The sequence below is a fragment of the Aotus nancymaae genome, unplaced genomic scaffold (genome assembly GCF_030222135.1).
Source record: "Aotus nancymaae isolate 86718 unplaced genomic scaffold, 86718_ANA_hifiasm-v0.15.2.pri h1tg000019l, whole genome shotgun sequence".
In the NCBI taxonomy this organism is placed as follows: Eukaryota; Metazoa; Chordata; class Mammalia; order Primates; family Aotidae; genus Aotus; species Aotus nancymaae.
In genome coordinates, this window is record NW_026988431.1 from 24,175,641 (window position 1) to 24,196,092 (window position 20,452).

General features: G+C 35.7%; 1 protein-coding gene across 1 annotated transcript; it reads left to right on the forward strand.

Annotated features, from left to right (window-relative positions):
* Positions 1–802: 802 nt before the first annotated feature.
* DAZL (deleted in azoospermia like) lies at positions 803–19,082 on the forward strand. Its single transcript, XM_012466674.2, has 11 exons — positions 803–886; positions 6,702–6,845; positions 7,148–7,239; positions 7,778–7,829; positions 8,273–8,336; positions 8,420–8,559; positions 10,037–10,108; positions 10,845–10,895; positions 11,965–12,078; positions 13,671–13,772; positions 17,126–19,082. Exons 1-11 carry the CDS (start codon positions 803–805, stop codon positions 17,177–17,179), a joined length of 969 nt encoding a protein of 322 aa, XP_012322097.1. The 3' UTR covers positions 17,180–19,082.
* The last annotated feature ends 1,370 nt before the right edge of the window (positions 19,083–20,452 follow it).

Genomic DNA, 20,452 nt, shown 5'->3' on the forward strand with positions numbered 1-20,452 from the left:
ACGCCCTGCGTACCCTACGTACACGCAGCGTGGGCGCCGTCGCCCCCCTGCAGCCCCCCTCCCGCCCGCAGAGAGGCGGGGGCGCTGCCACCCATTGGCTGAGGCCGATACCACGCGCCCCGATACACGGCGCAGGAGCCACCTCCCCGCTCCCCACAGACCACGCCTCAGTCCGCCTGCGCTCCTCAGCCTGACGGATCACCTTTCGGGGCTCCTCAGCCTTCTCACCTGCCTTTGGTTCCTTTGACCACTCGAAGCCGCGCAGCGGGTTCCAGCGGACCTCACAGCAACGCCAGAAGTAGTGCGTGAAGCACAGCCTCGGCTCCTCCTCGAGCTCGTCGGGAACTACTGTCTGCCACCGTCATGGTGAATTGAGGGGGGGGTCTGAGGGGCAAGGTCGGCGGGGTTTTCACCGGTGGGTGAAACCCGGCTTTGCAGAGGTGGAGAGCGAAGTCACCCCAGCTTTTTATTTGTTTAGGGGGCACCCGTGTGGACGCACCACGAGTGGTGGCCTGCAGGGTGGGGTGAGATGGCCTGGCGGCGGTGCGGCCTACACAGAGAGTGAGGCGCTGAGGTGGCGGGACGCCGAGAGTGGCGTAGTGGGGTGGGTCCTGAGGACGCCGCCCGCTGCTTTTCAGGCCACATGCGAGGGCCACGGCTTTAGTGTGGTACCTATTTCCTGCCCTGCCGGCCGAAGTTTGGGGTGCGGGTTCCCCACCCCCACACGTCCCTACCCCTCCCCCACTCCCTCGCTGCCCCATCCCGCCAGCCTCACTTCGGCACTCATCGTGGCTCTTTCAAGATGGCGGCAGGCCTGCTGAGGGACTTGCTTCCTTGGACTCGGAAGGCGGCAGCTTCCTCAGGAAGTGGTTCTCTCCCGGTCCTTGTATAGGGTGGTGTGGGCGGGGTTTGTGGGGGCCTCAGTGTGGGATATGAGGCGTCCTTAAGTCGCAGCCGCTAGCTGAGCGGAGCTGGGCCGGAAGTGCCTCTGGTCCCCTCTAGCCTTCCAGCTGCTGGGGACTTGCTGATGGTGGCTCCCTCGTGCAGCGGCGACAGGCACAACTCTCCTGACGCCATCTTTGTGACACGAGGTGGGCCTCATTAGTCGCCATTGAGAATTTTAGGATTTTTATACTTGGGGCACAGTTTTTTTCAACCTCTGCATAAACCAGGAATCTTTGACAAAAATGTCCATTTGGTAGATGGTGTTAGGTGTACGGTTCTATGAATTTGGTAAATGCCCAGCGTTGCTTCAGTGCCACCACAAGATGCAGCTCTGAACACACTGATCAACCACTGAGTGACGAACGCGCGTATTACATGCTGTGTGTGTGTCTGTGTTGATAATTCTCAGTCTCTCCATTTTTAGAGACAAAGGGAGGAAATTTATACACAGTTTATATTAGCATGTATAAACATTAAAATAAAAATATAGTAATATAAACAACTTATATGTGTAATAATTGTGCACATGTAGTTATACTAATAAATCACCTTGAGTTGTAAGTAATAATTTACTTTTTTGTAGGAGGTAAAGGGAAGAAATGCTAATAGTTTTCTTGGGGTTTCTGATTATAAAAGTAGCATATTTACTCATTTTAAAACAATCACTGTAAGAAAATAGCAATCCATCTTAATCCCAACAGTTAAATTTTGATACAGGTATGCCTTTCCAGATTATTTTTATGCAGGAATAGCATATACTTGGGCCACCTTTTACAAAAGTTATACCGTGCTGCGTAATACTGTTGTACAGCTTGCATCTTTCAATTAATGTGGGCATTATTCCGAAGGTAACTTTAACTTTCAATATATAATGCTAAGAATTATACCGTTATTTTACCGAATTCCCTTATGATGAATACTTTTTCAATATTAAAATAATAACTATCGCGGACCGGGCGTGGTGGCTCACACCAAAGTGATGGGAGGCTGAGGCCGGTGGATCGCTTGAAGTCAGGAGTTTGAGACTAGCCTGGCTAACATGGTGAAACCCCGTCTCTACTAAAACAAAAAAGCCAGATATGGTGGCGTGCACCTGTAATCCCAGCTACTTGGGAGGCTGAGGCAGAAGAATCACTTGAACTTGGAAGCAGAGGTTGCTGTGAGCTGAGATGGTGGCTCTGCACGCACTCTAGCCTAGACAACAGAGACTCAGTCTAAAAAAAAAAAATGCTGTGACTATTCTAGTGTAAATATCTTGGCACACTTGTACTATTCCTTGAGATGAATTACTGTAAGTGGAATTACTGGGTGAAAGCTCTTTGCCCCTTTGATAACAATTTTAAATTACGCTCCTCTTTAGTATAGTGGTGAGTATCTCCGCCTATCCAATTTTGATACACTTTTTCCAAGCTACTCTTGGTAAAGCGTCTATCAGTATTTTCCTACTGTTGGCCTATGTTCCCACTCTTTTCCACACTCTTTCCAATAAAAGGTATTATGATTTTTTAAATTGTCAACCTAATAGCTGGAAAATATTTCAGTATATTGTGCACTTTTTAAAATCATGAAGTTGATCATCGATCATTAGCTTTTTAAATTTTATTTTTCTTACTGATTCATCTCTGCATTAATATTCACCTTTGTCATACATAGTGGAAAAAATAGCATTAAGGAGGTGCACTAACCTTATTCCTAATTTCAATGGGGATGACTCTAGTATTTCACTTAAAGCTTAATAATAGGGTAGAATTAGATTGATAGAAAATAAAATTCCTTTATTTCTATTTCATTTGGATTAAAAAAAAATTTAAAAATGAATGCTGTATTCTATCAAATGCTTTTTGAGTGATGAATTGAAGTAATACATCCTATGAATGAAGTATTCTTGCATTCCCAGTATAAATTATACTTAATGATGGCGTATTCTTTATATATTGCTGGAATTTTGCATTCGTGTTGAGGGCAGGGATGGGTGATCTTGATGAGACTTTGTTACTTTGTGCTGTTAGCAATAAAATTATACAATGCATATAGAAATATTTTTTCCTCTGAATATTGAAGAAAAGTGTTTGAATTTATTCTCTTCTGTGTCTTCCACCTTTATTTCTGGGTCTGGTGAGTGTGTGCACCTCTCTCTGACACACACACATACACCCAAGTTACCGATTTCTTTATAAGTTGAAAAACTCCCAGGGAAACTCAGCCAGGTGTCACTGGGTGTTCTTTCTCAAGATTGTTCTGTAAAAACTTAAATTTCTTTACAAGTTTGCCGTGTTGATTTCCAAATTTATTCCTATAGAGTTTATGCATAGCATTCTTTTATAATCGGTGGTCATAACGCATTTTTCAGGTCTCATACATACTTTTGCTTGCTTGCTTTTTCTTGCCTAGTTTTGCCAGGATTGTTTACTGCTTGAATTTCATACTCCCCACCCCTACTTCCCAAGAATCTACTCTTGGATTTACTTAAAATTTTGATTCTGATTTTTAAAAAATTTTTATTTATTTTTTTATTTTTATTTTTTGAGACAGAGTCTTGCTCTGTTGCCAGGCGCCAGGCTGGAGTGCAGTGGTGCGATCTTGGCTCACTGCAACTTCTGCCTTGATTCTGGTTTTCATGTCATATTTTCTTAATTTTAGTATTCTCTTTATTCGGTCCTTCCTGTTGCTGTGAATGTAACTTTGATGACAACAAATTACAGGCTTTTTCCTGGTCAGTTCATATAAATTTCAGTTTGCTTACATGTACACATAGTAATTGAATTAGATAATACTGTCAAAGGAGCTGACATCCCAGAAGTTTAAATAATGATAATTTTTTCCAGCTTTTAGCTGTCTTTGTCACTTGGTTGTCCAAATATAACAAGGAACATATTTGCTATAAATAGCAATGAGAGTTGTGTATATGATGGTCTTTGAAGCTCACCCCTGTTTATTCCAACATTTCTCATTTCATAATTTACCCAACTCACTTGAGGGTATGAAGGTACTTCTTTAACGCAGTTTGTTTTCAGGATACTATTGACCGTTAAGATGGTACTTTAAAATTAAAACTTTTGCTTATGCTAAGCATTCATTTATATTTTTGGCCATAGTTTAAAACTAACCAAAGGTTGTCCATTGATTGTGGATTTATATATATTATAATTATATGTAAAAACAAAGTAGGAATTTTAACAATCCCTGCTAATCAAGCTATGGTAAAAATGAAGTACATTGCTTACTTTGTTAGCTTTGAGCGCCCCCTGCTGGCTGAGGACTAGGTCATGATGATGCCTTCCTTAATTTAAGATGTTACACTATTAAAATGATTCAACCAATTTTATATTTACGATTCCATTTAAGCAGGTAGCCAGTTTGTAAGATCCAAGCCAAAGTAAGACTTTCTATAATATCAAATGCCTTTTCTTCTCTTTATCAAACTACTGTTTTCTCAAGTATCCGTTTTACTCTTGTATAGAGTATGAGAATTAGAAGAGACACCAGAGGTCTTTTCCAGCCATTCATTTTTAAGCAAGGAAACTGAGGTCCTGAAAAGACTTACTTTGGAAATAAGGTTCTTTCCAAACAATAATTTTCCTGTTCAGTTATTGGGGCACTGTCACAAGGTTTCTTAACCACACCCTGTTCAGCTTTTGGACCAAATAATTCCTTGTCGTAGAAGACTGTCTCTGCATTGTAGGATGTGCAGTAGTATCCCTGGCCTTCAGCACACCAGATGCCAGGAGTACACCTCAGTTGTGACAGCCAGTCTCTAAACATTGCTAAATGCAGGTGGGACTCAAAAGTCTTCCCCAGTTGAGAATTAATGCATTATCATAACCTCTTATCTGACACAGTTTTCTGCCAGGTATTACAGTTCTAAATTAAAATATATCCAAACACTGTGGTGCAGAGACAATACTGTATACATAGCTTGTTTATCAAATAAAAACATATCCAAAGCTCATCCACAAATCAAGGGGGAATTAAAAAGGAGAAAAGAAACTCCCCAAGAATTTCAGAATTTCTTTTGTTTTATTCTGTTTGGGATTTTTGAATGAACTGAGAAGGGATTGGTAAATTGTCTAGAGGGAAGGGAAATTTAATCAGGTTCTCAATAGTTAAAGTCAAAAACATGTTTAGAAAGGAAAAACGTTAGAAATTGTTTTTAAATTTTTCTTTCACGTCTTTGTCATGAAATACCACTATTAAAGGAGAGAACTAGGAGTTATTTAATTACAAACCCAAAATAGCAAATATAAGCACAAATGAATAGAGAAAAGCAGTAAACTCAGCTTTAGTTTATTTGACAATTTAGATTTCATCTCTAATAAAGCTGTGTAGAGTTAATAACTTCTAGTATCTAATTAACAAAGCAGGAACTATACTTATTAATTTCTATAAATTGCTTTTTGAAAAGATGTACATTCGCTTTCTTTTACGTTTGCTTTTCTTTCAGACAGGTATATGTGTAATAGCTTCCTCTTTTGCAGCCTTTTGTAGTTACCTTTTATAATCAACAGGCACTTAACAAACGATTTTTAAATTAATGATGTGCCATAGTTTCCTGATGTTTCAATTAGTTCTTAATTAAAAGTATCTTCAAAATAAGTAAGCTAAAATAGTAAAGCCAAAAAAGAAACTTTAAAAAAAGCTACTGAAAATAAAATAACAGGACACTAACTTATATTGGCATACCACTTTAAATTTTACAAAATGGATTCACAGATGTTAACTCATTTCATTCTCAAAGCAATTTGCCCAGAGATACGCAGCTGGCAAGTAAGTGGCTTATAACCACTTACCTGTAAGGGACATAAACCTAGATCTCCTGACTAAATTAATCTTTGTTTCACTATGCCATATTGCTTCTCCAATATATATATTACTTGTAAATATTACTTCAGAAAGTATTATTTTACATTAGCCTAAAGTCTACTGTGGAAAGAATAAAGACAGTTCTGATCAGAATCCAGAAAAATAATGAATTATATGTATATGTTTCTTTATCTGAAAATAAAAATGGTATCATTTGTATCTGTCAGCCCACTGTGAAAATTAGAATTATCAGTGAGACTGATTTGGTGTTACTCAGGAAGAAAAATGTTATTTCAAAAGATGGTTTGAACACCACCCTAGCATTAGGGAAGAGGATTATAACCCTTTTTTTAGAAGGAGCTGTGACATCTGAGCAAATAATGTTTCCATGATCCATTTCCAAAGTAAAGCAGGCATACTAACACAGGGAGTGTTAAAATTGTAAAAATTCATGTTAATTTTGGTGAAAAAGGCAAAACAAGGCAAATTGGTTTAAAACTTTGAGGCTTGTTTTCTTTTTGATGTGGCTTTTTGGGTTTTTTTTTTTTTTTTTAAGATTTATGGTTTTAGTATACTCAGTAAAATGAAAAGTTGTTTATGAATATAGAACAGGATGATTTTAATAACTAAGTTTTACAAATATGAACTTCTTTTTTTTTTAACCAATTCACATAATATTTTCACAAATACTAAGTAATGTGTTCTTCATAGCATTGCTCAAGACTTGCACTTGGTGATGAGCAACACTGGGTTTAAGAAAGTACTATATCCATTTGTTAAAATTCCATGCTGATATAATCTGATTAGTTTAAACCCTGAGCCTGAACTAAGCTGCACTGGTGACTAATTTACAATTAATTTATATAAAATATACTTAAAATACAAAAATTATATTTCACATTATGTATCGTTTTTGCTCGTACATCTAATTATGATGTCTACTTTCCAAATTACAGTCTGCAAATCCTGAGACTCCAAACTCACCCATCTCCAGAGAGGCCAACACCCAGTCTTCATCAGCTGCAACCAGCCAAGGCTATGTTTTACCCGAAGGCAAAATCATACCAAATACTGTTTTTGTTGGTGGAATTGATATTAGGGTATTGTATTCATCTCTCATTTTTACCTTACTTTATGAATAATGGGATTTGGGCCCTGTTACAAACTTAAGGTTTTTTAGCACTTGATGAAGGTTTTGAATTGGATTTATGTTTGACCCGTAAATACTAAAAATATGTTTGGCAAAGAGCTACTGTACGTTTGACCCATGGATACTAAAAATATCTTTGACAAAGAGCTACTGGTCATTTGGGGATAAATGGGAGAGACATTTTCACATCAAACCTTCTTTGTAGTAAAATTGAAATTTTTGAATGCTGAATTTTTACTTTCTTTTTCATAGATGGATGAAACTGAGATTAAAAGCTTCTTTGCTAGATACGGTTCAGTGAAAGAAGTGAAGATAATCACGGATCGAACTGGTGTGTCCAAAGGGTGAGTAATTTTATAAAAAATATCTGAGCTCTCGCCACCTGTAGAGTATCAAGAGACTTCAAAACTGATATTCTGACACTTGTATGAATGAAATTTGTTGCCATGTTCATTTCTTTCATGTAGAGGATAAAAGTTTATTACCAGCTCTTCTATTTAATCATTTTTCTTATGTTTATTTTTAAATATCTCCAATCTTTATTTCATACAAATGAATTAATCAGTTTTCTCAAAGAATTGCTTTCTTCATACATTGCGTAGTGTCTTAAATTTTGACCATCTTGTCGTCTTAGTGAGTTAAATTCAGATTCACAGATAGGAATTTTTTGTTAATAAAGTTTTCACACTACCCTGCTCTTAGCACATTTTGACATAGTTCAGATAAAGGTAGTATTTGTAGAGGATCTGTCATGTACATCTTAACAAATACCTTTTAGTATATTATTTATCTTTTGTCATGATCACTTCTATATATAGAATACTAGAAGTTTTGAACCATGTACTGTGTGATGGTGATTTTATACTTTATCTGCCTTTATAGCTATGGATTTGTTTCATTTTTTAATGACGTGGATGTGCAGAAGATAGTAGAAGTAAGTAATAAAAAAATTCCTTATTTTATTGATACAATGTTTAGTGTTGAGTGATATACTCAGTCTTGTGGAAAATTTGGAGAAAGGTACGCTTTCTGTTCAAAAGGTACAATTTCTGTTCAAAATCCAAAGTTAGAGTAACTTCACATAACTTATTAGAACCTGTTTATTTTTGACTGGGCACCTACCTAGGTTCATGAACTACAGACAGGAAGGGTTGGAGACGGGTTCATGAAAAGTTTTTGGTTAGCTTTCACTTGATTCCTCTTGACACTGATTAGTAAGGGTAAGTAAGGTAGCTGCATGGTGACAAATTTTAATTTGATGTGTAGTTATCACTGATCATCTGTGATAAGAACTTCAGAAGACTTTAGGTGTTTACCCAAGTCTTGGAAGTACAGACTTCAAAATTGATCCCAGTTTTGTTACTGTTTTATTTTCAGTCACAGATAAATTTCCATGGTAAAAAGCTGAAACTGGGTCCTGCAATCAGGAAGCAAAATTTATGTGAGTAGAAAAATTGTTCTTACTGACAAGTGTAGCTTTTCAAAGAATTAAAGATAAGCTGTTTTCTTTTTGCTTTTTAAAAGGTGCTTATCATGTACAGCCACGTCCTTTGGTTTTTAATCATCCTCCTCCACCACAGTTTCAGAATGTCTGGAGTAATCCAAACACTGAAACTTATATGCATCCACCAACTACAATGAATCCTGTTACTCAATACATTCAGGTAAGAATTGTTTATGTTCCTATTCTCTTGTTTATTGTAATCATCATACCCTCTGTGGAATTAAATCCACAGTTTCTGTAGTAAGTGGTAATAGAATCCCTGTTTGATCACTTTGAGTGATGGGAAATTTATTACTTCTGTTAAAAAATTTCTTATTCTTAGTGTTCTTTGTATGAGCTAAAAAATAGTTTGTCTTTATCTTAGAAATGACCTCTGTAGACACATGAACAAATCTCTTCCTTTTTACCCCCGTATAATTCCTAAAGTATTTGAAAGCAGCTTTCCTTTTATGTCTGCCTAGTTTATTCTTCTCTAAGGTTAGCAATTTATCTAGCTATTCTTTACTTGCAATGATTTCCAGATGCCTCCTCATATAAATTGCTGACTTGTTGATATAGTCTAATTCTGGAATGGGTAGATTTCTGATGTGTTTTACTCTATCCATAAATTCTGTGAGTTTCTGGCATATAATTTCTCTGATCCTGGTTTGATACTTAAAGTTGGGTTTGACATACTATTACTTATTGATGATAAATAATGTTTATTTTCTTCTTAGTTCATTTTACTTACATCTTAGTTTAACAGACATTTTCTTTGCTGGAAAATAAAGTAACAGTAGTGAAATAGTTTTCTTACCACTTACTGATGATAAATAATGTTTTTCTTCTTAGTTTATTTTACTTACATCTTAGTTTAAAAGACATTTTCTTTGGGAAATGAAGTGACAAAATCTTAGTGAAATAGTTTTCTTTAGTGTCTCTCATTTGTTGACATTTTCCATGTACTTGAAATGTGTAGGGTGTATCTTTACTTTTTCCTTCTCTGAACAATGGCTAGAAAAAAGGACCTACTTGTTTCTAACATTTACTGTGAGCCATAGCTGAATCTGGGTGTATTCATGTATGCGGCTACCTATACATTTTCAATCAGTAAGTATTTATTGAAACATGTTGACATTAAGCTGTCTCTTTTCCAGTTTTGGATTATATACTGAAAAATTATATAAGTTTTCAAAATGAAGTACAGAAAAAGCCATGGAATCTGTAGGAGAACTACATATTACCGTATAATATTGCCAAATACAAAACTGTCTAGAAGTATTTCCATGAAGAAATAACAAATGTATTAATTTAACTTACATTGAAATTTGTTTTAATAGAGCTTTATCACCATTGGAAAAAATAACTTCTGGGTGGGATTAAGTACACAGTATAAATAAGGTAATCTTTGCCTAGTGAAATAGTCACTTCTTTTGTCATTTGTCTGTTCTCCCTGCCCACCCAAAGGGTAGCACTTGACAGAGTATTTCCTTGTTTATAAAGTCAGTCATTCATTTAGAATTCTGCATTGTTGTGTATAGAAAAATGATTAAGATTTTAAAATTTTTCAAATTTTTGTTATATTGGGAATAACATTTCTTTCTAATTTTTAAAAAAAAATTTACCTGATTAATTATTTCTGTAAACTTTGTTTTCAGGCATATCCTCCTTATCCAAATTCACCAGTTCAGGTCATCACTGGGTATCAGTTGCCTGTATATAATTATCAGGTAATTTAAGAGGGAGCAAAATGAGTTAGTTTCAGATATTATAGAGTCCTTAAACTTGTTTATGCAAATTGACTGAATAGTTTGTCATTTTAAACTAGTGAAATGTACCTGAAATGTAAGGAAAAAATTTGAATTCATCTAGAATTATGGAAATAATATTTTGACAAGAATGTACTTAGCAATAACTTTTCTCTAGAACAGTTTTCTGAGATTTGGTGTCCCCTTCTATGTTTCAGCATGTATTTTTTCATCTTTGCTGTCAAATAGCTGAACTGTCCAGAGTGACCTTTATCAATTTTTTAGGGAGAAGAGTGAAATAAAATTATTACCCCATTCTTAGAACACAGAATTCAAATTATATATAATAGGGTTTATTTTAGCTGACTGCTTCTCAATAGTAGTTCTCTGAATCTCTTTTCATAGATACCACTATATTTACGACCCATAATTATGTCTATGTTAATAAATTCAAGGAACGCATATCTTTGAGATTTCCACAATGCCAACTCCAGAAAATTAGGAAAAATATGAGGTTTTATATATGGAGGTAACAAGAACCTCCTCAGGAATTAGAAACCATAAAGTACTTCTTTTTTCCATTCGGTTTATTTTATTATAATAACAAATTAAAGGAGCCAACGTGATAAATACTTCAATATTGTGTATCTCGTGTGTTTTTGAAAATGTATAGGAATATTTGAATAATTTTGGTTTTCTTTTTTTTTTCTTTTTTAAGATGCCACCACAGTGGCCTGTTGGGGAGCAAAGGAGTTATGTTGTACCTCCGGTAAAGTGAATTAGCTAAACATACATGTCTGTTCTTTATTTTAAAGTATTTTTTTTGTTTAACTGTATTTCTTGATTTTTTGCCATGTCATATATGCCTATGAATATTTTTTTTTTTTTTTGAGATGGAGTTTCGCTCTTGTTACCCAGGCTGGAGAGCAATGGCTTGATCTTGGCTCACCGCAACCTCCGCCTCCTGGGTTCAGGCAATTCTCTTGCCTCAGCCTCCTGAGTAGCTGGGATTATAGGCACACGCCACCATGCCCAGCTAATTTTATTTTTTTTGTATTTTTAGTAGAGACGGGATTTCACCATGTTGACCAGGATGGTCTCGATCTCTTGACCTGGTGATCCACCTGCCTCGGCCTCCCAAAGTGCTGGGATTACAGGCTTGAGCCACTGCGCCCGGCGCCTATGAATATTTTTAAATGATTGTTTATATTAATGTGTTATGTTTTGTTATTTTCTTATTAACCCAATTATAAACTCCTATGGGAGTAACTGTGCCTTTTTCTCTCAGGTTTTTGTGTGCTTAAGCAATGGCTGGTCAACAAAGTATTCACTTACTGGTTGATAGATTATATATAATCCAAGAAAGGTAGTATTAATGTAGCTTTAGAATTAGTATTCATCTGCCTAGAATCTGCCTCTGGCTTTTACCAACTGTACAAAATTTGTTGAAGAGAAACAGAAATGTTTAACAGAAATATTTTATTGTTAATTACTGTTAAATAAGTTTAAAACACCCGAGCTGCTTTCATCAGGATTGGAGATTTGAAGGATATAATAAGTGTTAAAATTTTCAAACACTTCCTTACTACATTAGTTTCTTAGAGTCCTTCTACTCTGATTATGTCGATGATGCCTAGAAGACATTTTAAAACAAAGCCTACCTTAACTATATTTCAACTGTTGATTGAAAACAAAGTTTCTGAAATAATATAATTGAATTTCAACACAACCTACATTGAAACTTTCAATACCAGCTCACTTTTTTGAAGAAAAAAATAGGCGGTTTTTACATGTATCTGTCTATCTGTTTGATTACACTTCTATTATTTTAAATATAGGTTTATTCAGCTGTTAACTACCACTTTAATGAAGTTGATCCAGGAGCAGAAGTTGTGCCAAATGAATGCTCAATTTGTGAAGCTACTCCACCCTCTGGAAATGGCCCACAAAAGGCAAACATCTAATTTTGTTTATCAGTATATGTATTTCATATTTATTTTTTTGAGTTTTAATAATGGTTTTTTGAGAAGGAAGCATTTTGCCCAAATTTAAAGATGAACCAAAATTATAGACCTTAAGTAATTGACTAATATTCAGCAGTTAATGTAGTTGGTGAAATTACAGATACCCTGAATTTTCAATGTATACATAAAGTTTCCGATTCATCAGTCCTTTTCTATGTTCCAGTTCCACTAATTTTTAAAAATCATACTTTATTAATATGATTTGGCAGAATGCTATGGGAGGCTTTTTCAAGAATTCTGCTCTTTAAAAGAGAAGTTAATATGAATTATATGTATCTTTTCTTTTACAACAGTTTTGCTATTTACTTAGCTAAACAGTGCAACAAATGGTATTCTGTCCATAACATTATATGTGGCAGTAGTTCTCAACAGTGGTGAAGTCAGTGGTAATTATTCAAATACTGAAAGAGAGATGGTTGTTTTTTTTTTTTTTAGTCATTAGAGCAAATTTCTATAATGACAATCTGGAAACACATACGTTCTGTGAAATGGGTGAGAGTGTGGAAGTAGTTGATGTGCTGGTAATACGTATAACACCAAAGGAGTTCCATTGGAGTGTTCCTTGATTTGATAACCTATTTTAAAATGTGAGCGAATATTAAAATAGCTTACAGTATAATACCAGGTTTTGTCCTGAGTATTTTTTCTTGAACCTTTGGCATTCACATAGGGATTTAACCAATTCAGCTTTTTAAACCAGCAGTATTCTATCACTAAGGTTCTAAAATAATTCTTTGATATTTCAGAACACTTACATATACTGAGTGATATGTGGTAAGAATTATGATTCACATTTTTATGAATTTCTTTCTTTTTTTTCGAGATAGAGTCTTGCTGTGTCGCCTGTGCAGTTGTGTGATCACGGCTCACTACACCTTCCGCCTCCTGGGTTCAAACGATTCTCCCTGCCTCAGCCTCCTGAGTGGCTAGGATTACAGATGCCCACCACCACACGCAGCTAACTTTTGAATTTATTAGTGGAGGTAGGGTTTTGCCATGTTGACCAGGCTGGTCTTGAACTCCTGACCTCAGGTGATCTGCCACCTTCAGCCTCCCAGAATGCAGGGATTACACACATGAGCCTCCAAACCTGGGCTCTTTTAGCACTTTTTTTTTTTTTTTTTGCTTTTCTTTAGAAATAGACTAATATGGATAGGTGTGGTGGCTCATGCCTGTAACCCCAGTACTTTGGGAGGCCAAGGCGAGTGGATCACGAGGTCAGGAGATCGAGACTATCTTGGCCAACATTGTGAAACCCTGTCTCTACTAAAACACAAAAAGTAATTGGGCATGGTGGTGCACATCTGTAGTCCCAGCTACTTGGTAGGCTGAGGCAGGGGACTCGCTTGAATTGGAGAAGTGGAGGTTGTAGTGAGCCGAAATCGCGCCACTGCACTCCAACCTGGTGACAGAGCAAGACTCTATCTCAAAACAAAAACAAAAAAACTAGCATATTCATTAAACCATTTAAAAAAAAAACAAAACTACCCTTATTAAGAGTGAAAACTTCTGTGTTTCAGAAATCTGTGGACCGAAGCATACAAACGGTGGTATCTTGTCTGTTTAATCCAGAGAACAGCAGACTGAGAAACTCTGTTGTTACTCAAGATGACTACTTCAAGGTATGAAAGGAATAGTACGTGTAATTAAAAAGCACACTTGTTAGCTTTAAAGTATCTGTTTTCCTTGTGGCATATGTATTTTGAGATTTATTAGAGCATTTAATTGAACTGTTGGCATTTGATTGTAACCCAGTAAACTGGAGTGGATTTTATTTGGCAGTGTATTTTCTGCTCCGAACCTTGATATAATGTATCTTTACAGAAGAATCCTTCAGCAGAAATTTGTAATTGAAAGGGTTTACTCAAGAAGAGAGTTAGTTGACTGGTTTGACCAAATAGTAAAAGAAAATTTTAGATCTAGAAAGCAGATGTGGGCCGGATGTGGTGGCTCATGCCTGTAATCCCAGCACTTTGGAAGCTGAGGTGGGTGGATTGCTTGAGCTCAGGGGTTCGGAGACCAACCTGGGGAACATGGCAAAACCCCATCTCTATAAAAAATACAAAAATTGGCCAGTTGTGGTCATGCATACCTATAGTCCTAACTACTCCAGAGGAGACTGAGGTGGTAGGATTGCTTGAGCCTAGAAAGTTGAGACTGCATTGAGCCATGATCATGCCACCGTACTCCAGCCTGGACAACAGAGTGAAACCATGTCTCAAAAAAAAAAAAAAAAAAAAGACACAGAACTTAATATATGAATATTGGACTAAAGAGAAGAAAAAAAATGGTTTACTCAGATCATGTACCTGAACAGTGTGAAGGGAGAAAAAAGGGATAAAGTGAAGCAGTAAAAAGTTGAGTAGAAAGAAGGGGAAGTTGATTCAGAGTTGGTGAAGTGGGAGAGAATGTGGGTAGTTGAATTTCAGAAAGATCTGATTTCTGATCCTGCTTTCTATCCATGTTGGATAGATCACTTAAATCTGACTAAGGCTCCAGTTTTTACAAGTCTAAAATGAGGAAGTGCTATAGGTTTCTGGGTCCTTGTAATTCTAAGTCTATGAGTATGAAAAAGACCTGATTTGGTCAGTCCAATGGGAGAGAAATATTACTGTTAGTAAAGGGAACATGTTTTTTAAATAATAGATTTATTGAAATATACAATTGAGATACCCATAATACAATTTACCTGTTTAAAGTGTGCATTTCACTGGTTTTCATATATTCAGAGTTGTGCAACCATGACCATAATCAATTTTAGAATATTTAAATCACCCCAAAAATAACCCCCCTACCTTAGCAGTCACTACTGTTTTCCCCCCACCCTGTGTAGCCCTAGGCAACCACTAATTTGCTTTCTTTCTCTAAGGATTTTCCTGTCCTGGGCATTTCATGTATATGGAATCATACATAATGTGGCCTTTTCTGACTGGCTTTTTTCACTCAGCATGTTTTCAAGGTTCATCAATATTCTAGCACATATCAGTACTTCATTACTTTTTATTTATGGATATTACTCATTCTGTGTATCCATTTATCTTTTAAAGACATTTCAATTATTTCCACTTTTTAGCTATTAGAAATAATGCTGTGAACATTCAGGTACAAGTTACAGTATGGACATATGTTCTTACTTCTCTTGCATATATATTTGGGAATGGAATTGCTGAGTCGTATTTAACCTTTAGTGGAACTGCCAGAATTTGTCAAAACTGGCTACACACTTTACCTTCAAAAGGAAATGTTTAACCATCACTTTTGGGTCTTAAAACAGGAGGTAGACTAGCTTTTTTTTTCATCTGTGAATGGATATAGGATGAAGCTTAAGCCTTTTTAAAGGATTATCTTACTTCCTGTGTAATGTAGTATCTAGAGTAGAGACATATAGCAGAATTAAGTTTTTAACATCTTCGTAGCAGGGAGTAAACATACTTAAAATTGACATTTGTTCTCTTGTTGCTTCATTCTACATAGTATAATTTAGAAAAGAACTGGAATTGCACATCAGCTTTGCCCAAAGTTCTCACGAGTACATAGGTGTCTACAGTAGTACTTAAATTATTTTCAAAGCAGAAGATAGTCTTTTGGGGTTTTTTGTTTTTTGATGTGACTCCATTTGGTTACCTAGGCTGGAGTGCACTGTCGCAGTCAGTTTATTACAACCTCAAACTCCTGCATGCAGGGGATCCTTCTGCCTCAGCCTCCCAGATAGTTAGGACTATAGACATGCACCACCACACTTAGCTAGTTAAAAAGTTTTTTTTTTTTTTTTTTTTTTTTTTTTTTTTAAGAGAGAGAATCTTACTATATTGCCTTGGCTGGTCTTGAACTCCTGAACTCAAGGGATCCTCCTGCCACAGCCTCCCAAAGTGCTGGGATTACAGGCATGAGCCACCATGCCCAGCTCAGAAAATAGTTTTTAAACTTGAGTTCTCACCTGTTACTAGACAAAAGACTCCCTTTAAACTCCCAGAGTTTTCTGCTCCTTTGGGATAGGAATCAGAAGTTGGCATCCTGCAGTTGTCTGATATCTAGACCTATTTTGATTGACTGCATATTGTTATATTGAATTTGAATGCATGAGGTATTTTTGAATGTACTTACTATTTCCATAGATAATTCCACTCTATATTGTCTTAATTCTGTAGCCCCTTCATAATCTTGTTTCCTACATGACCTTTGAGGATACATGTTGGTGACCAGTTTTCTAGATTTTAACCTAAATAGGATATCACTCTTTTGACAGATAGGTAACTTCCAGGAACCACTTTTATTTATATGACAATGAAACTTAAGTCCTAGAAAAAGAACACAGTTAACTTTGTAGAAAAGAAAATACTATTATGTTATTACTGATTTTTGCTCGGTCTCATTCCTCCTTGTAAGGCTTCTCACTTCCATCTCTCTGCACATCCATAGGCAACATAAAGTGAAAATAAAGTTTTGCATGTATTTTAAATTTTTCCTTTCTAAAAAATTAGGTATCTTCACAGGTTAATCATACATCTTTAAATGCCAAAACTTCCATCTTTTAACCTCTGGAATCATGAAATTTCAGATTGGAGAGCTGTTTGCAAGCTGTGGTCCTATTAGATGCAATTCAGTTAGTCAAAACAGTATTTTTTAGTCATATTTTCTACCAGTTGTCTTTGGGACATTACTGCAAAATTATTAATTAAGAAGTACATAAAATGATATTGAGTCTAAGCCCTCTTACTTCTAAGTTTACTGGGATTTCTTTTTTTTTTTTTTTTAAGTGATTTCTTTTTTAACTTAACTGTTGAATAAAACTAGCTGTCTTGGTACATTTGTTATCCCAGTGTTCAAGAATGCTTCTCAGAAAGAATCACCTTTTTTTCTTATTATTTATAATGTTTAAACCCAAAACAAATGGTTTAACTTTAACAACTTTCAGATCCATAGTAGTAATCAGAAATTTTCGGTAAAGTAAAAGGATTCTTTCTGTCTTTTCCAGGATAAAAGAGTGCATCACTTTAGAAGAAATCGGGCAGTGCTTAAATCTGTTTGATCCTCTCAGCTATCTAGTTTCATGGGAAGTTGCTGGTTTTGAATATTAAGCTAAAAGTTTTTCACTATTATAGAAATTCTGAATTTTGATGTCACACCAAACTTCCTTGTATAAGCTGTGTTATTAGACTGTCTAGTTTTATCTTTGAAACTGTTCTTCATTAGATGTTTATTTAGAAACTGGTTCTGTGTTGAATATATAGTTGAAAGTAAAAAATAATTGAGACTGAAAGAAACTTTAAGATTTATCTGCAAGAATTTTTTAAAAATTGAAATTGGCATTTTAAGTGTTTAAAAACAAACACTAATTTTAAAAAAAAATTTTTTAACATCTGTTTAGAAAGGTCAGAATTTTAATAGTCTTGAGTACAAGCATTTCACTTCCCCAACAAGTACCCATGAACAGTACAGTATTTACAATATTGAGCTTTGCATTTATGATTTGTCTAAAAATTTACCACAAAAGCGGAATTTTTAAAACTGAATTTTTAATCAGTGGAACTCAATATATAGTTAGCTTTATTGAAGTCTTCCTTCTCTAAACCCAGTAAAACAGATTCTAAGCAAACAGTCGAATCAGTGGGTCAACGTTTATTCAAAATATTTTATCTTTTATCTAGAATCCGCGCATATATATCCTATTTGATTGGGATAGTAATTAGGATAACTAAAATTCTGGGCTTAAGTTTTTAAAGAATCCAAGAAAAACTAAACTTTACTAGGTACATAAGCTTTTCAATGAGTTACCATTCTTTTTTGTAAAAAAGTTTTCTTTGAAATGCTAAACTTAATGGCTGTATGTCAAATTGTGCAAAATATTGTTATTAAAGAATGCTGCACCTTTTTTTGTCACTTAAAGGTTAATCAGTATCTGAAAGGAATTGTTTTTATAAAAATAGTGAAATATTAGTTACCTGCTATGAATAGATTTTTATTTTTGTCTTTTAGCCTGTTACATTTCCTTTTGTAAAGTAAAATATGTCCAGAATAGTCAAAAGTAGGTAGTATTGGTATTTCTAAACCACAAAAGTTGTTTAATAAGTATATCTCAAGAATGTGCTAGAGTTAAAGTTAACGTCATTTCTAGATTAGCTGGTGTCCTCATTTTACGTTGTGATGCACAGCTAGAGCACCAGAGCCCTTTTGCTATACCCATATTTTTTTTTTTCCAACCTCTGTTACTAGTCTTTCAGGAGGTTTGCACTGAGAACTGGTGATATAAAGAATGGAAGTAGCTTACGAGCAGTTCAAAGGCCAAGCCCTGGAATTGTTTCCCTTAGAAAAGGTATTATGGGATATAATACCTTTCTAAGGGAAACAGTTGTATCAGTATCATCTGATCTGCTATGGACATGAGTTTAAAGTGGCTTTCTGGCCCTTCTTTCAATGGCTTCTTCCCTAAAACCTGGAAACTCTAGTTACAATGGGCCATATTAATAGTGCCCACTGGGGTCTGTAATTCCTAATTTTCATTCTGAATATGAAAGAAAGAGTCTTTTAAAATTTAGAATTCACAAGAGGGCTTTATTACACCTCAAAATTTGAAAGTGCCCTCAATTTGTCCTTTTAAAAATTCTCCATAGTCTTGATTTTTTTTTTGGTGCTGTAACATTCGGACATATATCATTCTGTAATTAAATCTCCAGCTTACTATAATGACACCTATATTCTAAAGAGCTAATTCTAATTACTCCAGTATTACATGACCTTAAGGAAAAGTAAACGAATAAACTCTTGTCTTTTACTTTGTTGGAGTGAAGTATTTAAAAGGGTAAGGTAAAAGAGATAAAAAGTCCTGAACCTTTCAAAATGGAAAATTAATTCTAAACTTAGAAATAGTTTCTACTACCTATTGCTGATACTGTCTTTGCATAAATGAATAAAAATAAACTTTTTCTTCAAAAATGTTTTCGGCTTTCTGATGTAGTATCTAAAATGATGGGGAGTTGGGTGGGAAGTGTGTAACAAGGTTTAGATTTCTTAAAATGCAAAAGTATAAAGTTCAGTTTACTAATCTGGCAGTTAGCTCATGAAAGGAAATTTAGGTACGAAGAAATTTAAGAGGTACATCAACAGCAGTGCCAAGTAGGAATGCTGACGAACACAACATCTGACTCTTGCTATCTCACGGCTAAGGTCCCTTTAATTTTGGACCCTAAGAAACTATTTTATCTTATTTGATTGATTGATTGATTTTGAGATGGGAGTCTCACTCTTGCCCAGGCTGGAGTGCAGTGGCACAATCTCGGCTGACTACAACCTCGCCTCCTGGGTTCAAGCAATTCTCCTGCCTCACCTTTTTGAATAGCTGGGACTACAGGAGCGTGCTACCATGCCTGGCTAATTTTTTGTATTTTTAGTAGTGGCTGGGGTTCACTGTGTTAGCCAGGATGGTCTCAATCTCCTGACCTCGTGATCCATCCACCTCGGCCTCCCAAAGTGCTGGGATTACAGGCATGAGCCACCATGCCCAGCTGAAACATTCTGTCTGCTGTACACTTTGGGCCTAATCTCTAGACCTTTTATTTTGGGGAATAGCAGTTGTCTGGAAGAGCTTAAATTTTTAGTATTGCATGTACTTCATATAGATGCAGTAAAAAAAATGAGTACTTAACTACCCCTTCTAGCTCTAGGTCTAGTACTCTCAGTTCTGTAAGCTGAGGCCAGTGGAGAGGAAAGTCTCCCCTCAGATGCTCCTATATTTTGTTGATTAATAAACTTACACTGATTCATAACCAGAAATTGACTCCAAGGTTCTGCGGGGTACCAAACAGTGCTTTCTGCATCACCAAAGATTAAATTGTGATGTTTAGTGTCTAATAATAGGCTAAAAGTAATTTTAAATGTGCATTTGTGTGTGTATATGTATACCTGTGTGTGTTTATATATACATGTATCTATGGTTACGTACTAACCATCATCCAGGATATTGGTTATAGCTGGTCAAGCTGAGTAAGTTTATAGTATTTTCTAGTCCCAAAACTAGACTACATGTATCTTAAGATTGTTGCTTTACACCAGCTTATCTCAAGCATGTTTGTAGGTTAGTACTACCACAAAATCGTTAACATAAAATCAAATCTTTGGGATTGGAAAATACCATTCAGCACTTTTTTGTAAAAAGTTCAAGTTACAGCAAAATCAAGCAACTCCAAAAAGGTTGGTGACCTCTGTAAGTGTATTCTGCATGTTGGTTTTTCCTTTTTCTAAAATCGGATTACGTTTAATTCAAAATAACTTCAAAATTGGTAGTGTCTGTCTGGCAAGGAAGCCA

What these genes read in the sequence shown, in the direction of transcription:
- DAZL (XM_012466674.2), top strand. Translation starts at nt 803, where the DNA reads ATGGCGGCAGGCCTGCTGAGGGACTTGCTTCCTTGGACTCGGAAGGCG. An exon ending in AATCAGGAAGCAAAATTTAT is followed by an intron (nt 8,337 to 8,419) that starts GTGAGTAGAAAA and finishes GCTTTTTAAAAG; the next exon opens with GTGCTTATCATGTACAGCCA. An exon ending in CTCAAGATGACTACTTCAAG is followed by an intron (nt 13,773 to 17,125) that starts GTATGAAAGGAA and finishes TGTCTTTTCCAG; the next exon opens with GATAAAAGAGTGCATCACTT.